This window comes from Saimiri boliviensis, chromosome 12, assembly GCF_048565385.1.
Source record: "Saimiri boliviensis isolate mSaiBol1 chromosome 12, mSaiBol1.pri, whole genome shotgun sequence".
Lineage (NCBI taxonomy): Eukaryota > Metazoa > Chordata > Mammalia > Primates > Cebidae > Saimiri > Saimiri boliviensis.
In genome coordinates this window covers 75,844,566-75,858,733 of record NC_133460.1, presented here as the reverse complement: position 1 = coordinate 75,858,733, position 14,168 = coordinate 75,844,566, and the positions used below count along the sequence as shown (strand labels likewise).

The 14,168-nt window shown below is 36.4% G+C and overlaps 1 protein-coding gene across 10 annotated transcripts in view; it reads right to left on the bottom strand.

The window, feature by feature from the left end:
• RPP30 (ribonuclease P/MRP subunit p30) overlaps nt 1-14,168 on the bottom strand; it is a 45,169-nt gene that overhangs the window by 9,530 nt on the left and 21,471 nt on the right. For 9 of the 10 annotated variants that reach the window (XR_012512887.1, XR_012512888.1, XR_012512889.1 and 6 more), the window contains exons 7-11: nt 8,881-8,997; nt 7,961-7,990; nt 7,523-7,560; nt 7,037-7,116; nt 623-718 (exon numbers count right to left, since the gene is read on the bottom strand). Coding sequence is in view for 2 of the 10 variants with exons in the window: in XM_074382565.1 (XP_074238666.1) it covers nt 623-718; nt 7,037-7,116; nt 7,523-7,560; nt 7,961-7,990; nt 8,881-8,997 (361 nt within the window). In the remaining 8 variants the exon portion in view is untranslated. The other variant, XM_039465193.2, reaches the window with a different exon arrangement.

The window sequence follows — 14,168 nt, the reverse complement described above, 5'->3', positions numbered from 1 at the left end:
TCTTGTTATCCTTCTCACACCTGATTTGACAGCAGTTCTTTGTAATGATTTATCTTTTCCAAAGATTTCCAATGTGTTGACTTAGTTTTTCTGGCACTTCTTTATTTGCCCTCAGTAGTTCATCAATTTTCATATTTTAAAAAATTAATTTACATAAAATGCTAAATACAGCTGGCATAAACAGATTTGTGAATAAACACAGTTGACTTTTGGTGAACTTAAGTGGGGTGAAGGCAAAAGCAAACTGGGGCACAAGGAAGTGGCAGACTTTTGGTGTGTGGGCTCAGCAGCAGCAGCCTCAATTTTACAGAAGGAATGGATAGGCTGATCCATCAAATTGGCCAAGTGGTAGTCAAAAACACTTTTGGAGCCATCACACTTAACAGGCACAAAAAAATAGACACTATGAACATATCTATGTATGCATACAATATTCTTCTACTTGAATTTTGCCAAGGGTTTTTATTGTTATCATTTTAAAAATCAGGAGTGGATTTTAAACTTTATTAAATGTCTTTTTGACATCTATTAAGAATATTCTGATTTTTCTCTTTTGACCTATTAATATGCAAAAGGATACTGCATTAAAAAGAACTAGAAGGCCAAGTATGGTGGTTCATACCTGTGCCTGTAATCCCAGCACTTTGGGAGGCTGAGGCAGACGGACTGCTTGAGTACAAGAGTTTGAGACCAACTTGGACATGGCGAAACCCCATTTCTACAAAAAAAATACAAAAATTAGCCAGGATGTGGTAGAACATGCTTGTGGTCCCAGTTACTCAGGAGGTTGAGCTGGTAGAATGGCTTGTTGACACTCCAGCCCAGGTGACAGAGTGATACCCTGTTTCAACAACAACAACAACAACAAAGAATAAATCTCACAAAAAAAAAAGGAATAAATGATGTACTCTGTTTTAATGTTTTTAAATCAATATTTTATTTAAACATCTATATTCATTGATGAGGTTATAAAGTTTTCTCTTTTTAAAATTATATTTTCTCCAAACTGCAGAACAGTTTTCTTTCATTTAAAAAAGTTTCTTATTCAGTTATACCTCTGGTTCTACTCCGCTGTGTTTTAGAGCCCTTACATTAATATTACATAAATGCAGACATGTGCAAAAAAAGCTACTTGTACTTAACATGATCCTGTTACAAAAATAAATTATTTCCAAAGTTGATTGAGTCCAGTGCTTTGCTATTGTAATACAGCTATTAGGAAAATCAATATTAGGTGTTTAGGAGTTCTAACTAAAAGGACTCCTATTTCAAAGACCTCATAGAGGTATGAAGCAGTGAAGGAAGAGTCCAAATGTAATTTTACATGTGCATCCTCTCTTCTTCTACAAACTCTACAGCAATTCCTTTTAGAAAAAAAAAATATTGATTTGATGAATACATGAGAGAGGCTTAAAACATCAACTAAAAGTCACTTCTTCAATATAAGTTTAAATATTTTCAAAATAACTACTATTTGAGAATGAACAAGAAACTTTTGAAAGAAGCTCTTAAAATATTCAAACATCTGGCTACACTGGTGGTCCATGAAATCCCAACACTTTAGGAGGCCAAAGTGGGAGAATGGCTTGACCCTAGGAGATTGAGACTGGCCTTGGCAACATAGTGAGACCATGTCTCTACAGAGAAAAAAAAGCCAGGTGTGGTACTGTGCACCCGTAGTTCCAGCTATCTGAGAGGCTGAAGTGAGAGGATCGCTTGAGCTCAGGCTTGAGGTTCCAGTGAGCTGTGATTATGTCACTGTACTCCAGCCTGAGTAACAAAGCAAGACTCTATCTCAAAAACAAAACAAAACAAAAATACCTGAAACATCTTATTCAAGTGTATCTGCTGTTATCACTTACATAAAGGAGAAATAAATAGTCTTTCTCTCTTAAAGTACATCTAAATTCATTAAGCTGGCAGTCTTTTGAAAAAAAAAATGCTTCGCTAGGTTTTGTTTGTTGCTTTAATGGATTGGAAGTAAAACTGTTTTTATAGACTATTGATTTCTAGCTCCAAATGAAAACAGTAAATCACACAAAGGTTTTCTCTTTGTTGTGGCTGATGAAGTATAAAAGGGAAGAAGGGACTGCTGACAGACACTGGGGCATTCTTTTCAGCCCTCACACTTGGCTTTCTTGGGAGCTGGAAGACAATCTTCATCCCCTTCTGATGGCCGAGGTTTCTTCACTGTAGAAATAATTCCAAAAGCAGTTTTTCTAGTTTCTGTAAAACGGGGAAACCATTGTGCTTGAAGTTAAGACATAATTTAAAAGGAGGTAGTTTAACATATTACTTTGGCTTACAGTACTAGTAAATGATAAGCCATGATAAACTGTTATGGGTGCTAGTGTCATTTACTGTCATTATCTTTTTTCCCCAACATACACAAACATCAGTATATTATTAACATTTAATTTATTCCTAAAGATCACCTCATGCATAAAACAGGACAGTGTTCTCTCTAATGGTCTGTCCATGACACCTCATGTAACCAGAACCCAAGTCATAGACATTGGTGTAGCAGATGCTTTATATATGGTAGACAGACAGACAAATCAAGAGAGGAGACACAGCAGTTGAGTGTATGGCTCCCAGGTGGAGCACGTGCTTGCCTTGTTTTACAGCATGTAGCCTATCTCTCTAATTACAACATCAAGGTACCTCTGAAAGAATCAATTGCATTGTATTGTGAACACTCCACAATGGCCTGGTTATGCAAAAGGTGTTCAATAAATACTAGTTGAGTTAATGAATAAAATCAAACTCATAAATTTATTGATCTCTTATCTAACTGGTGACAATAAACAAAGAATAACTGGGAATTATTAGATGCTTAGATTAGGTTGGCAGCAGAATTCAACTTAAATTAAACCAATTTCTCCTAGAAACCTACTAATAGGCTAGGCAAACTGTGTCCATATACACAGGGTATTAAGATGTCTAACAGACAGTGCTTTTTCCTATAATACATGCATGTGAGAAGCACTGTAACAGCAAATATAATAGGAATGGAGGCAGCCACAAGAATTAACTGCCTGGATAAAGCAACAAGGTATTCATATAAAGGAGACACTACTTGGAATAGGGTAAATGGAATAAGAAAAGGAGAATATTCCTTTGCAAAGGCATGGAGAGAAAGGTAAGGAGAACCTAGATAAGATAGTTTAGGGGACAATATGGCTGGTATGAAGGAGGAATATGAAAAAATTAGGAGGAAATCAGGCTGGAAGAATAGCTTCCGAAAGGCCACAGTGTCATGAAAAGAGACTCAAACTCTGTCCTTAGAAATGCAATGGGATTATGAAGAACGGAGATACTCATTAGCTACAAAGGAGGCAGAATCAAAAGAACCTGAACAGAAATTTAGTTAAGAAGTATTTCTTGGCAGGGTGCAGTGGCTCAAGCCTGTAATCCCAGCACTTTGGGAGGCCAAGGCAGGCAGATCACGAGGTCAAGTGATTGTGACCATCGTGGCCAACATGGTGAAATCCCATCTCTACTAAAAAAAAAAAAAAAAAAATTAGCTGGGCGTGGTGGCATGGGCCTGTAGTCCCAGCTACCTGGGAGGCTGAAGCAGGAGGATTGCTTGAACCCGGGAGGTGGAGGTTGCAGTGAGCCGAAATCGTGCCACTGTACTCCAGCTTGGTGCCTGGCGACAGAGTGAGACTCTCTCTGTCTCAAAAAAAAAAAAAAACAAGTAAAGTCAACTCTAAAGCATTAAGCATTATTTTCCCATTTATCAAGATTAACTTAGCAAATCTACTTTGCCAATTATTTTAAAACAGTTTTATTTATAAAAGGGATAAAACTGCTTTCAAGGTCATTAAAATGACAACATAATGAGAACCTCAAAATAAAAACTGTCAATGATTTCCATTTCACCAAATGAAAAATGTCACACTTACAGCTATTAATTTATATCACTGATTCTGTACACAGTCTAAAAAATCAACTGAAATAAACATTGTGAAAATCAGCACTTTTTAACAAAATGCATTAATTTCTTTAGTGTCTTTTAAAAACAAATTTATTTCTCGGTAAGAGCAAGAAGTTACATTTGTGTATGCTTTTGTTTATAAAACGTTTTCACATATATTATTCCCTTTAATCATCTTGTCAAGGAAAATCTAAAAGATTGTAACTTTGTTCACAAGGGGCTAAGGCAGGTGTCCCCAACAGGTTCATTTTGGTCCAGGGGCTGATTATGGGCATAAACTTTGTCAATTATAGACCAAAGATTCTGACCTTGAGCCTCTTTCTTCTATCCCTTCCCCACAACCTCCCCAGAATTGCTACTCATTAGTTTCTGGATTTCTGGACCCCCAAAGAACCTAATTCTGATTCCCTGTGGCAAGCCTTCCAATGTTGAAAGGCCACTACTATGTGTCCCAAGTCTTCTGCTTGCCAGGTATCCATGTCTGCACCACCCTCATGATTCCTCTCATCATAAGGTTTTCAGACCCTTTAAGGACCTAATAGACATTTTCCAATAGTGTTTCAGTGCACTACCATCCTTCTTAAATGTGGCACTGAGAATGACACAGATGCCAGCTGAGATTTCATCAATGAGAGTATAATAATGAGACTTTAAATTTCCTTGCCTCAGAATCCTTTATTTCTTCTAATGTTACCCAAGCTGAATTAGCAATCTTAAGAACACATCATAATACCGTCTCATAGTGATCCTGATGGCAAATAAAACCAGAGTAACCATATTTTATCATCTAGTTTAGGACACTTTTCAGGTAATAGAAGTGCTAATAAGGTCACAGAAATGGCAGACATAAACTAGAACTGTCCTGGGCACATTGGGGTACATGGTAATGCCACCTGAAGTACACAAGTCTTCTTTAAGTTTAGCTTCTATAAAAGCCTGATTTTAGACACAGAAAGACAAACATCGCATGTTCTCACTCGTTTGTAGGGTCTAAAAATCAAAGCAACTGAACTCCCAGAGACAGAAAGTAAAAGGATGGTTACCAGAAGATGGGAAGGGTAGTGGGGGGCGGAGGGGGAGGTGAAGATGGTTAATGGGTACAAAAAAATAGAATGAACAAGACCTAGTATATGATAGCACAATAGGGTGACCATAGTCAATATAATTTAATCATATATTTTTAAATAACTAAAAAAGCATAATTGGATTGTTTATAACACAAAGGAGAAATGCTTGAGAAAATGGACACCCCATTTTTCATGTGATTATTGAATAGCTATGTCAAAATATTTCAGTACCCCATAAATATATATACATACTATATACCCATAAAAATACAGACATTCTAAAAAAAATACATATTATATGTTATATGCTGAATAGCTGAGTTTTTAAAGTCAAATGCAGGACTACACACACACACACACACGCGCGCACACACACACACACACACATATACACAATTATATATGTATTTATATTTTGGTTTCTGTATCTTGTTTAGCCCCATTTTTGGAACCTAAGTGTTACTCAAAATCTTGATAATTGTTTATTTAAAACAGATAAAAATAATGACAGAATTACCAAAGTGTGAACCAACTGTTCCCCAATTTCAGGAAAATCATCATAAAAAATCCCAATTAATTTGATCACTCCCAGAGCTTATATGATGAGTTCTAGGCTACATAATACAAAAATCTCAATCTAAAAATGTTGAAACTAAAAGCAAAATCATCTAACTTATGGTTAGCCAATACAATAAATAGTTCTCTCAAATGGAAATCAGATCAATAAAGTCCAGACACAACACACAAGTCCTCAATAACCAAGCTATTCATATGACAAATAACTTAGTCTATATGCAGCAATCTATTCTGAAGTTTAATGTTCATTTGGGTGATATCAACTAAGTTGCTTCTTAACCACTATGACTAGTTCTAAGAATTATAAAGACAATGAAGACAAAACAGTAATCAAAAGCTTAAATTGTTTTAATAAAATTTCATTTTCATTTTCCAAAGTTTCAGCATACTTTCAATTTTTAACATCTGATGAATAAGAAATTCAGTCAGTGTAGCCGGGCACGGTGGCTCACGCCTATAATCCCAGCACTTTGGGAGGCCGAGGCGGGTGGATCACGAGGTCGAGAGATCGATACCATACTGGTCGACATGGTGAAACCCCGTCTCTACTAAAAAATACAAAAAATTAGCTGGGCATGGTGGTGCGTGCCTGTAATCCCAGCTACTCAGGAGGTTGAGGCAGGAGAATTGCTTGAACCCAGGAGGCGGAGGTTGCGGTGAGCCGAGATCGCGCCATTGCACTCCAGCCTGGGTAACAAGAGTGAAACTCCGTCTCAAAAAAAAAAAAAAAAAGAAAGAAATTCAGTCAGTGAAGAGGTACATATACAAAACATGAGTTAAAAAAAGTACAGTCTGGCTGGACATGGTGACTCATGACTGTAATCCTAGCACTTTGGGAGGCTGAGGTAGGAGGACTGCTTGAGCCCAGGAGTTCAAGACCAGCCTAGGCAACATAGTGAGACCCTGTCTCTATTTTAAAAAAGAAAAAAAAAAGGTACAGTTTGTACACACTTGACCATGTAAGCAAACATGGGCAAAGAAACATTCTGAGTTTTAATAAATGTAAAAGTTACAGTCTGTGTTTTGTTAGTTGGTTTAAAAATGTATTTGCTGTTTTTGTTTTCTTAATAGTTTAACATATATTTTTTAACACATCAGTTCTCTAAAACAGAGATTTTCAACAGGGAAAGAATGCCCCTTCAGCAAGAAAGAAGAAGGAAGGGAGATTAGAAGCCTATCAAAATGTGGGCAGGAGCACACATGTATAGCTGGGAGGAACTTTTCAATACTCATTTCTGTAATGAAAGCTATATTCATTCTAAAAATGATAGAAAGTAAAGCCTGAAGTGAGGGTGAGAAAACACTAATGCTATGGTTACAACAGGTTGAGAAAAGATAACCCCAATGGAACTCTGCAGGGTAGAACAATAAAAATAGGTATGGCTTAACTATTTCATAAAAATGACTTGCTTCTAACATGAACATTCAGTTTTTACTGGAAGAACTTGCTTACCTCCGTGGAGAAGTGCTGCTCGGCAGTTGGTGGACACTGCAGCTTTGGCATCACTTTCAGAAAGGCCAAACAGCAAGCCTCTTGGGGAACATTAAAGATTTCAACCCAGAGTCAACCAAGGACACAAGACCAACACAAACATAACTCAAAGTGCCAGCTAACCTGGTCACATTGAGAGGCTAATTAATTCAACAGCAGTTCTTAGTCCAACTGGAACATGCATCTGAGAAAAGACTCATTTAACTTTAAGCTTTTATCATATGAAGTCCCTCATTCTCTCTTTTCTATCTCAGTATTAATTAGTATTAATTTAAAAAACAGAAGTATTAAGCTCTCTATAATGTTATATAATTTATTTTTGAAGCTATCAGTTGGTAATCTTACAGTAAAAGGTTGAGAAAAATAACATGTTAAACTATAATATGACTTCAAATTCCAAATTTCCTGAAAGACAATGTCAACAACTTTTTACTCAGAAAAGGATACAGGTTTGCCACATCATATGGCCCTCTTATTTCCAAAGGCTGACATAAAATGAACAAAAAGTAGAGATGAGAAAATTATTTATAACATTTCAATGACTTAGAGCAAATTAACAGAATACTTAAGTATCCAAAACCAAAAAAATTACATAAATTTAAGTCTCCTTACAATTTTGATGGGTTTTATAGTTTTTAAAAATCTAAGAGAAACCTGAAAAGCACTTTATAACAGTATAAAAGAAAAACTAATTATATAAACACAAGTTAAAACCTAAAGAAAATAGGGGTAAATTTTACTGTTTAGCAATTACAATGAGCAAATGTAATTAAAATTGAAAAAAAAAAAAGCAACAAATATTCATTTGCTATTTTAATTTATCCCCTAGAAACTACAGTTTTATAACCTGAAAGATGAAAACAAAGTACTTCATGCTAGACTTACCCTTTCTGCAGCACTAGATATAATTACATTCTACAAAATAGAAAGTAATTAATATTAATCTTAGATAAATGCAAAAAAAGGAAAGAGTTTCATAATATACATAGCCAGTAATCACATTTTAACATTTACCAACAGGCACAAATACCAACTTCTTTTAAAGATAAGGTACATAATTAAAGTGAAAAAAATGAAAGACTTTATATCAAACTAAAGGCAATCTATAACAGAAAACAGAGTATGTTTTCCTAATAGAGCTCAGTAAAGATGAATTAAGTTTAAAAAACAAGATGAGAAGGTTACATAATCTTTTTTTTTTTTTTTTTTTTTTGAGACTGAGTTTCGCTCTCGTTACCCAGGCTGGAGTGCAATGGCGCGATCTCGGCTCACTGCAACCTCCGCCTCCTGGGTTCAGGCAATTCTCCTGCCTCAGCCTCCTGAGTAGCTGGGATTACAGGCACGCACCACCATGCCCAGCTAATTTTTTGTATTTTTAGTAGAGACGGGGTTTCACCATGTTGACCAGAATGGTCTCGATCTCTTGACCTTGTGATCCACCCGTTTCGGCCTCCCAAAGTGCTGGGATTACAGGCTTGAGCCACCGCGCCCGGCCGGTTACATAATCTTAATTCAACTCAGTGATGCCAACAATTTTTATTCTAGACTTTTCTTTCACAGTATATAAATTGCAAATTTTTATCAAAAGATATGGCTTCCAACACAACTTTTTCTCCCTTACATTATTCTTTTCTTGGTATTTTTCTTTCCCTTAAAACTTGCAGAGCTCACTGAAATGGGAGAATTTGATCCTGTGCCTTGAGAACATTCTGCTTTAAGGAAAAGGAGTCAGTTTGACAATTCCAGTGTACTACTAATAATAAACTGCCAGATGCAAAAAACATCCTAGAATTATAGAACCATACCTTTCCTTTGCAGATTTGCATCAAATTGAGGGCATTGGAAATTGTATACCTTCTCATTGTGGAGTCTTTGATAGCAGGGCTATAGACAAGTTCAAAAGCCAGGCCTCGGTCAATTGCCTTCACAGAAAATAAAACAAACTGTCAGATATAAACATGCACTGGCCTACTTCATTTTCACTGATTCTCTCTTCACCTCCTTCCTCACCCTCTACCACCCACCTCTTACATGTCAAGGTACAGCTTTATGAAAGACAGATTAACAGTCAAATGGCAGTACCCACAAGGAGAATAAAATAAGCCCATGGCTCTATTTGAATAAGAATTTATCTTAGCTGTAGGGAAGCTGACTTTACATAAACAGGAATTATGAAGAGGCTAAGGAAAACAAAGTCCCAGTGGGGTGGCAGAGGGGCTATTACTCCATGAACTATCAAAAGGAAAACAGAGGTGTACTCCCTACATTTAAACTCATTTAAACTGTATGCGAATATAGTAAACCAAGTAATCTGACCCATGAATGTACAAAGAGACAAAGAAATAAAGAGCCCAAAGAACCAAGGGTGGGAAGGCCTTTCAGGTAAGTAATTTATTACCTATATGTTGAAGAGAGAAAAACAGCCATAGTTAATTAAGTGCTTACTATATATGCCAAGAGTCTTATGTATAATATTTAATCCTTACTACAATAACTTTGTAAAGCATGACTGAAAAGACTGCTAATTGGCCAGATATCTGTCCTCTCATTTTTCTTTAGTAATAAAGCTCCTGACTTTTAGCTGGGTTCACAGCTACCCAGGAAAAAAGATGGAAGTGCCCTTGAAGATTTTGCCGAGCTCATCATACAAGCTTGGTTTTTTGTTTTGTTTTGCTTTGTTTAAAAAAAAAAAAAAATTCAAACTCCAGCACCATCCATTTTCAGGGCTAGTTGATTTGGCAGGTGAGTTGTTACACACGCCTTAGCGGATTCTGACTTCCATGGCCAGCATCCTAAGCTTGTTTTTTTAAATGAGAAAAGTAAACTTCTTTCTTATTTAATGTACTCTTACTACATTGTAATCCACAGGTAAATGGATGAGTGGAGATGAGATTGAAATTAACCACTATGCTATTCAGCTTTCCTAATGAACACCTAAATGTCTTCATCCATTCACAAAAGATACGTTTTAAGCCCACTGTGTGCAAAAGCTGAGACAGTTCCTCCCTTCTAAAAGCTTACATTTTATTGGGGGAGATGATCAATAACCATACAAAAATACAAAATTTCAACTGTAATAAGTGTTATCAAGGAGAAGTTTAGATGGGGGTGAGGAAGAAATTGAGTAGTTAAATAGTAGAGAAAGGTGCATTTTCTTTCAGAGGGAGGGAAGAGCATGTGAAAGGCTTCAAGGTTGCATCATGGCAGCAGGTAGGGAAGGTCAATGGCTGGAGACAAGCTAAAGAAGATGGGAAGGGCCAACTGTGCAGGCCTTTAGAGCTGGTGACAAGGATCATTCCTAATCATTCCCAATGGATAAACATCTGAAGGATTTTCAGCATAGAGATGATAATCAGACTCAATTGCACAAGTCACTTGGGTGGCAGTATTCTTTTGAATGAATAAAGAAAGAATGGTAGGCATGCTCTAGGCAGTATGGTCGAGTCTCTTCTTGGCGAACTAGTTTCGATTACCCAGAGTATGAATTGAGACTGGCCCAGCTGTGACTACTGGATTTACTCCCGAGCATTTACAGGAAATGGAGAAACTTGTCTTTTTCTAGAACTGGCAGTCCACCTTGATATAATTCGGTTGTTACCTTGAAGGTCCCTTCTTCTTTTCCTTCCTGAACACAGATTTCCTTAACTCTTCCTCTGGCTTTAAGGCTCCCAGATTTTATTTTAGACTTTCCTGTATTTCTGATGCTAGTTTAGTTAGAATTTAAATCCTATTTTCCACACTGCAACCTTACCTTCTCTCATTTTTTGACTTTTCCCCATCTCTAATTCTTTTACCTATGTTGATTATTTCTGGGAATGACATTTGTTAAGATAATCTTTCTGTCATAGTTGAATGTATCTCATTCTCTCTGCCAAGCTTGTATACTTCTTGAGAGTTAGACTACCTTTTATATAAAAGGTGTGTAATATATTTATATTTTGAGTGAATAAATAGTAGCTCATGGAGAAGATGTCTTGTGATAATGTTGTTCATTACGGATTATCTATCATAAAATGAACCTCGATGTACCTGGCTAACCAAAAGCCACAGATAAACAAAAACATCCCTTTACCCTAATATCAGCTATCTCCTTGGCTATATCTTTTACGAAAACTACTAATTAGCTGAAGAGGCTGGCCTGTATTTCTTTTCGTTATCCTTCTCGTTGTGGAACTATAACACAAGGCAATAGGATGAAGAAGAGGGGAAACAAATGAAAGAGGTGAATGATATACAGAGTTGGATGATTAGATCTCAAAACTTTCCTAATTGACTGAATCTAACTTTCTAGACCCTTGTGGGTACCAAATCAAAATAAAAACAACTTTTGCAGGGGGATGGTAGAAAAAAAGGATATTATCAGCATAATAATTTTTTAAGAAAAAGGTTCTGATTTTCATCTTCATACATTAATCAAGTTCACTTTAAAACTGCTAGAAGAACTCTTGAAAAATGAAAAATATGTGCTATTGAAGGTTGTGAATATTTCTTTCACAGCACCTTATTTTAAATTTTTAGATAGATAAAATACAGACTCATTACCTGGGATCTTGCTGTAAGATCATTTTAATGCAAATTGCTTTAAGCTCATCAAATGATTGTTCATAACAGCCTCTTCCTAACAGTGCCTGATTAGGTTTTGTTCCCATGTCTGACCAAAGGTTCTGGCATGGGTGGATGATCAGATTTCTTTACTAATGAGAAATAACAGTCATAAAGATGCTACTAAGGATAGGTGTGTGATACTTGAATCAAGAGACATTGGCAATAAAATTCCAACTATTAAGCAAAGCCTTAGAGAAAAGAAGAGAAGAAAATAAGGAGCTGATTACTGGGACAATGTATTGATTCTCTGTTACTATCATAAAATTAGTTCTTTATTCAATTCAAATGAATGACACCCTTTCAGTGTTTAAGATAGGTAATTTGACCACATGACTCACAAAGCATAAGAAAGAATGTAAGAAAATATCAAAAATACTATTTGCATCTCTGATCCTGTCTACCCTACCCCTTCCTCCAACAATTACTTTTATTAATTTCCTGTGTCTTCTTTCAGAGTTTCTTCATACAACTACAACAAATATGAATAGATATTATTTTTCTTTCTTATCCAAAAGGTAGTCTGCTACATTCTTGTCCTGACATGAAAGCTTTCCATGTCACCTCACAACTTCCTCTGTTTTATAGTTGCACAGTATTATACTGTAGAGGTATAGCATGTATTTAACCAAATCTCCACTGATAAACTTTGGATTGTTTCAGTGTATCTGTAGAGTAACACTAAATTGGGATTGCTAGGCACAATGGGTTGAATTGTGTCCTCATCCACAAAAGATATGTTGAAGCCCTAAATCTCAGTACCTCAGAATGTAATCTTGTATTTGGAAATAGGGTCACTGTAAATGTAATTAGTTAAGATGAAGTTAAGATTGGAATAGGGTAGGTCCCTAATCCAATATGACTGTTGTCCTTAGAAGATGATGGCCATGTGATGACACAGAGACAAACAGGGATAACAAAGACAAAAGCAGAGACTGGAGTTATGTAGCTGCAAGCCCAGGATTACAAAGATTGTCAGAAAATCACCAAAAGCTAACAAAAGGCAAGGAAGGTGGCCCTACAGAGTTCAGAGGGAACAAGACTGCTGACACCTTGATTACAGACTTCTAGGCTTCAGAAATGTGAGATCATACAGTTTAAAACTGTTTTTTAAATCAGTACATGCATTTATAATTTGAATAGTTGTGGCCAAATTACCCACCCTCCACAAAGGGATTGTTCCAATTTACACTGTTACCAGCAAAGTATGAGAATGTCTGCTTTCCTGCAGCCTTGTAACAAGAGTGTATTTCTAATCACATAGGTGATTTTAATGCGGAACCACTTATTATGATAAATTTAATAATCTTTTCATATGTTTAAGGCCTGTTTGTATTTCCTTTCCTGTGAAATGACTTTTTCATATTCTTAATCCATTTTTTTTATTGTTCATCTTTTTTTTAAACTTATCAATTTCTAGGCACTCTTTACTCTTTATGTGTTAAGGGGATAAACACCTTGTCTATGATATGAGTAAAAATATTTCCATCAGTTTGTCATCTTTTCACTTTGTTTCTGGTGGCTTTTCTTCTTCTGTCACAGAAATCTTTAATACTGGCGCAGTTTGCTGACACTGATGCAAGCACTGAATGGACACAGTGCTTATTAACACATTAGAGTCACAGAATGTGACAAAACAAAGTTTACAGAATACTCACATCAAAATCAGGTATTTACAGCATGATCCCTAGAACTAACTCACTGCTTTAGACATTACTTAATAAACATCTCTCAGTGAAGAGTAATCAGACCATGAAAACAGAAATGGATTAGGGTTAAAGGACTGAGGAAAAAACACTGGAGAGAGTATAAAACATACAAGATCCCCTAAAATAACTCAATAAGCTTGAATTTATTGTTCAATGGCAATAACATTGAAATGGAAATAACACTGAAAAAAAAGGTAAGGTAAAAAACGGGAAGGTAAGGCCGGGCGCGGTGGCTCAAGCTTGTAATTCCAGCACTTTCGGAGGCCGAGGCGAGTGGATCATGAGGTCGAGAGATCGAAACCATCCTGGTCAACATGGTAAAACCCCGTCTCTACTAAAAATACAAAAAATTAGCTGGGCATGGTGGCACATGCCTGTAATCCCAGCTACTCAGGAGGCTGAGGCAGGAGAATTGCCTGAACCCAGGAGGCGGAGGTTGCAGTGAGCCGAGATAGCGCCATTGCACTCCAGCCTGGGTAACAAGAGCGAAACTCCGTCTCAAAAAAAAGAAAAAAAAAAAAAAACGGGAAGGTAAAGATACATGCTGCTTTAAGAACATCCTTCTTCTCACAACCTGAATTCATAAACCTCATGTTTTAAAATATGAAATTACTCTGTGCTTAACGAAGAGTTCTGCTATAAAGCAACTTTAAATAGCATTTCCCAGTAGGAAATGACAGTAGATTTGGAATCAAAGCTTGAGTACAAATCCCTAGTCAATCCCTTGAGAGAGTCATTTAACTGCGGGAACCATGAACTACCTGAGATTCAATTGTATTACC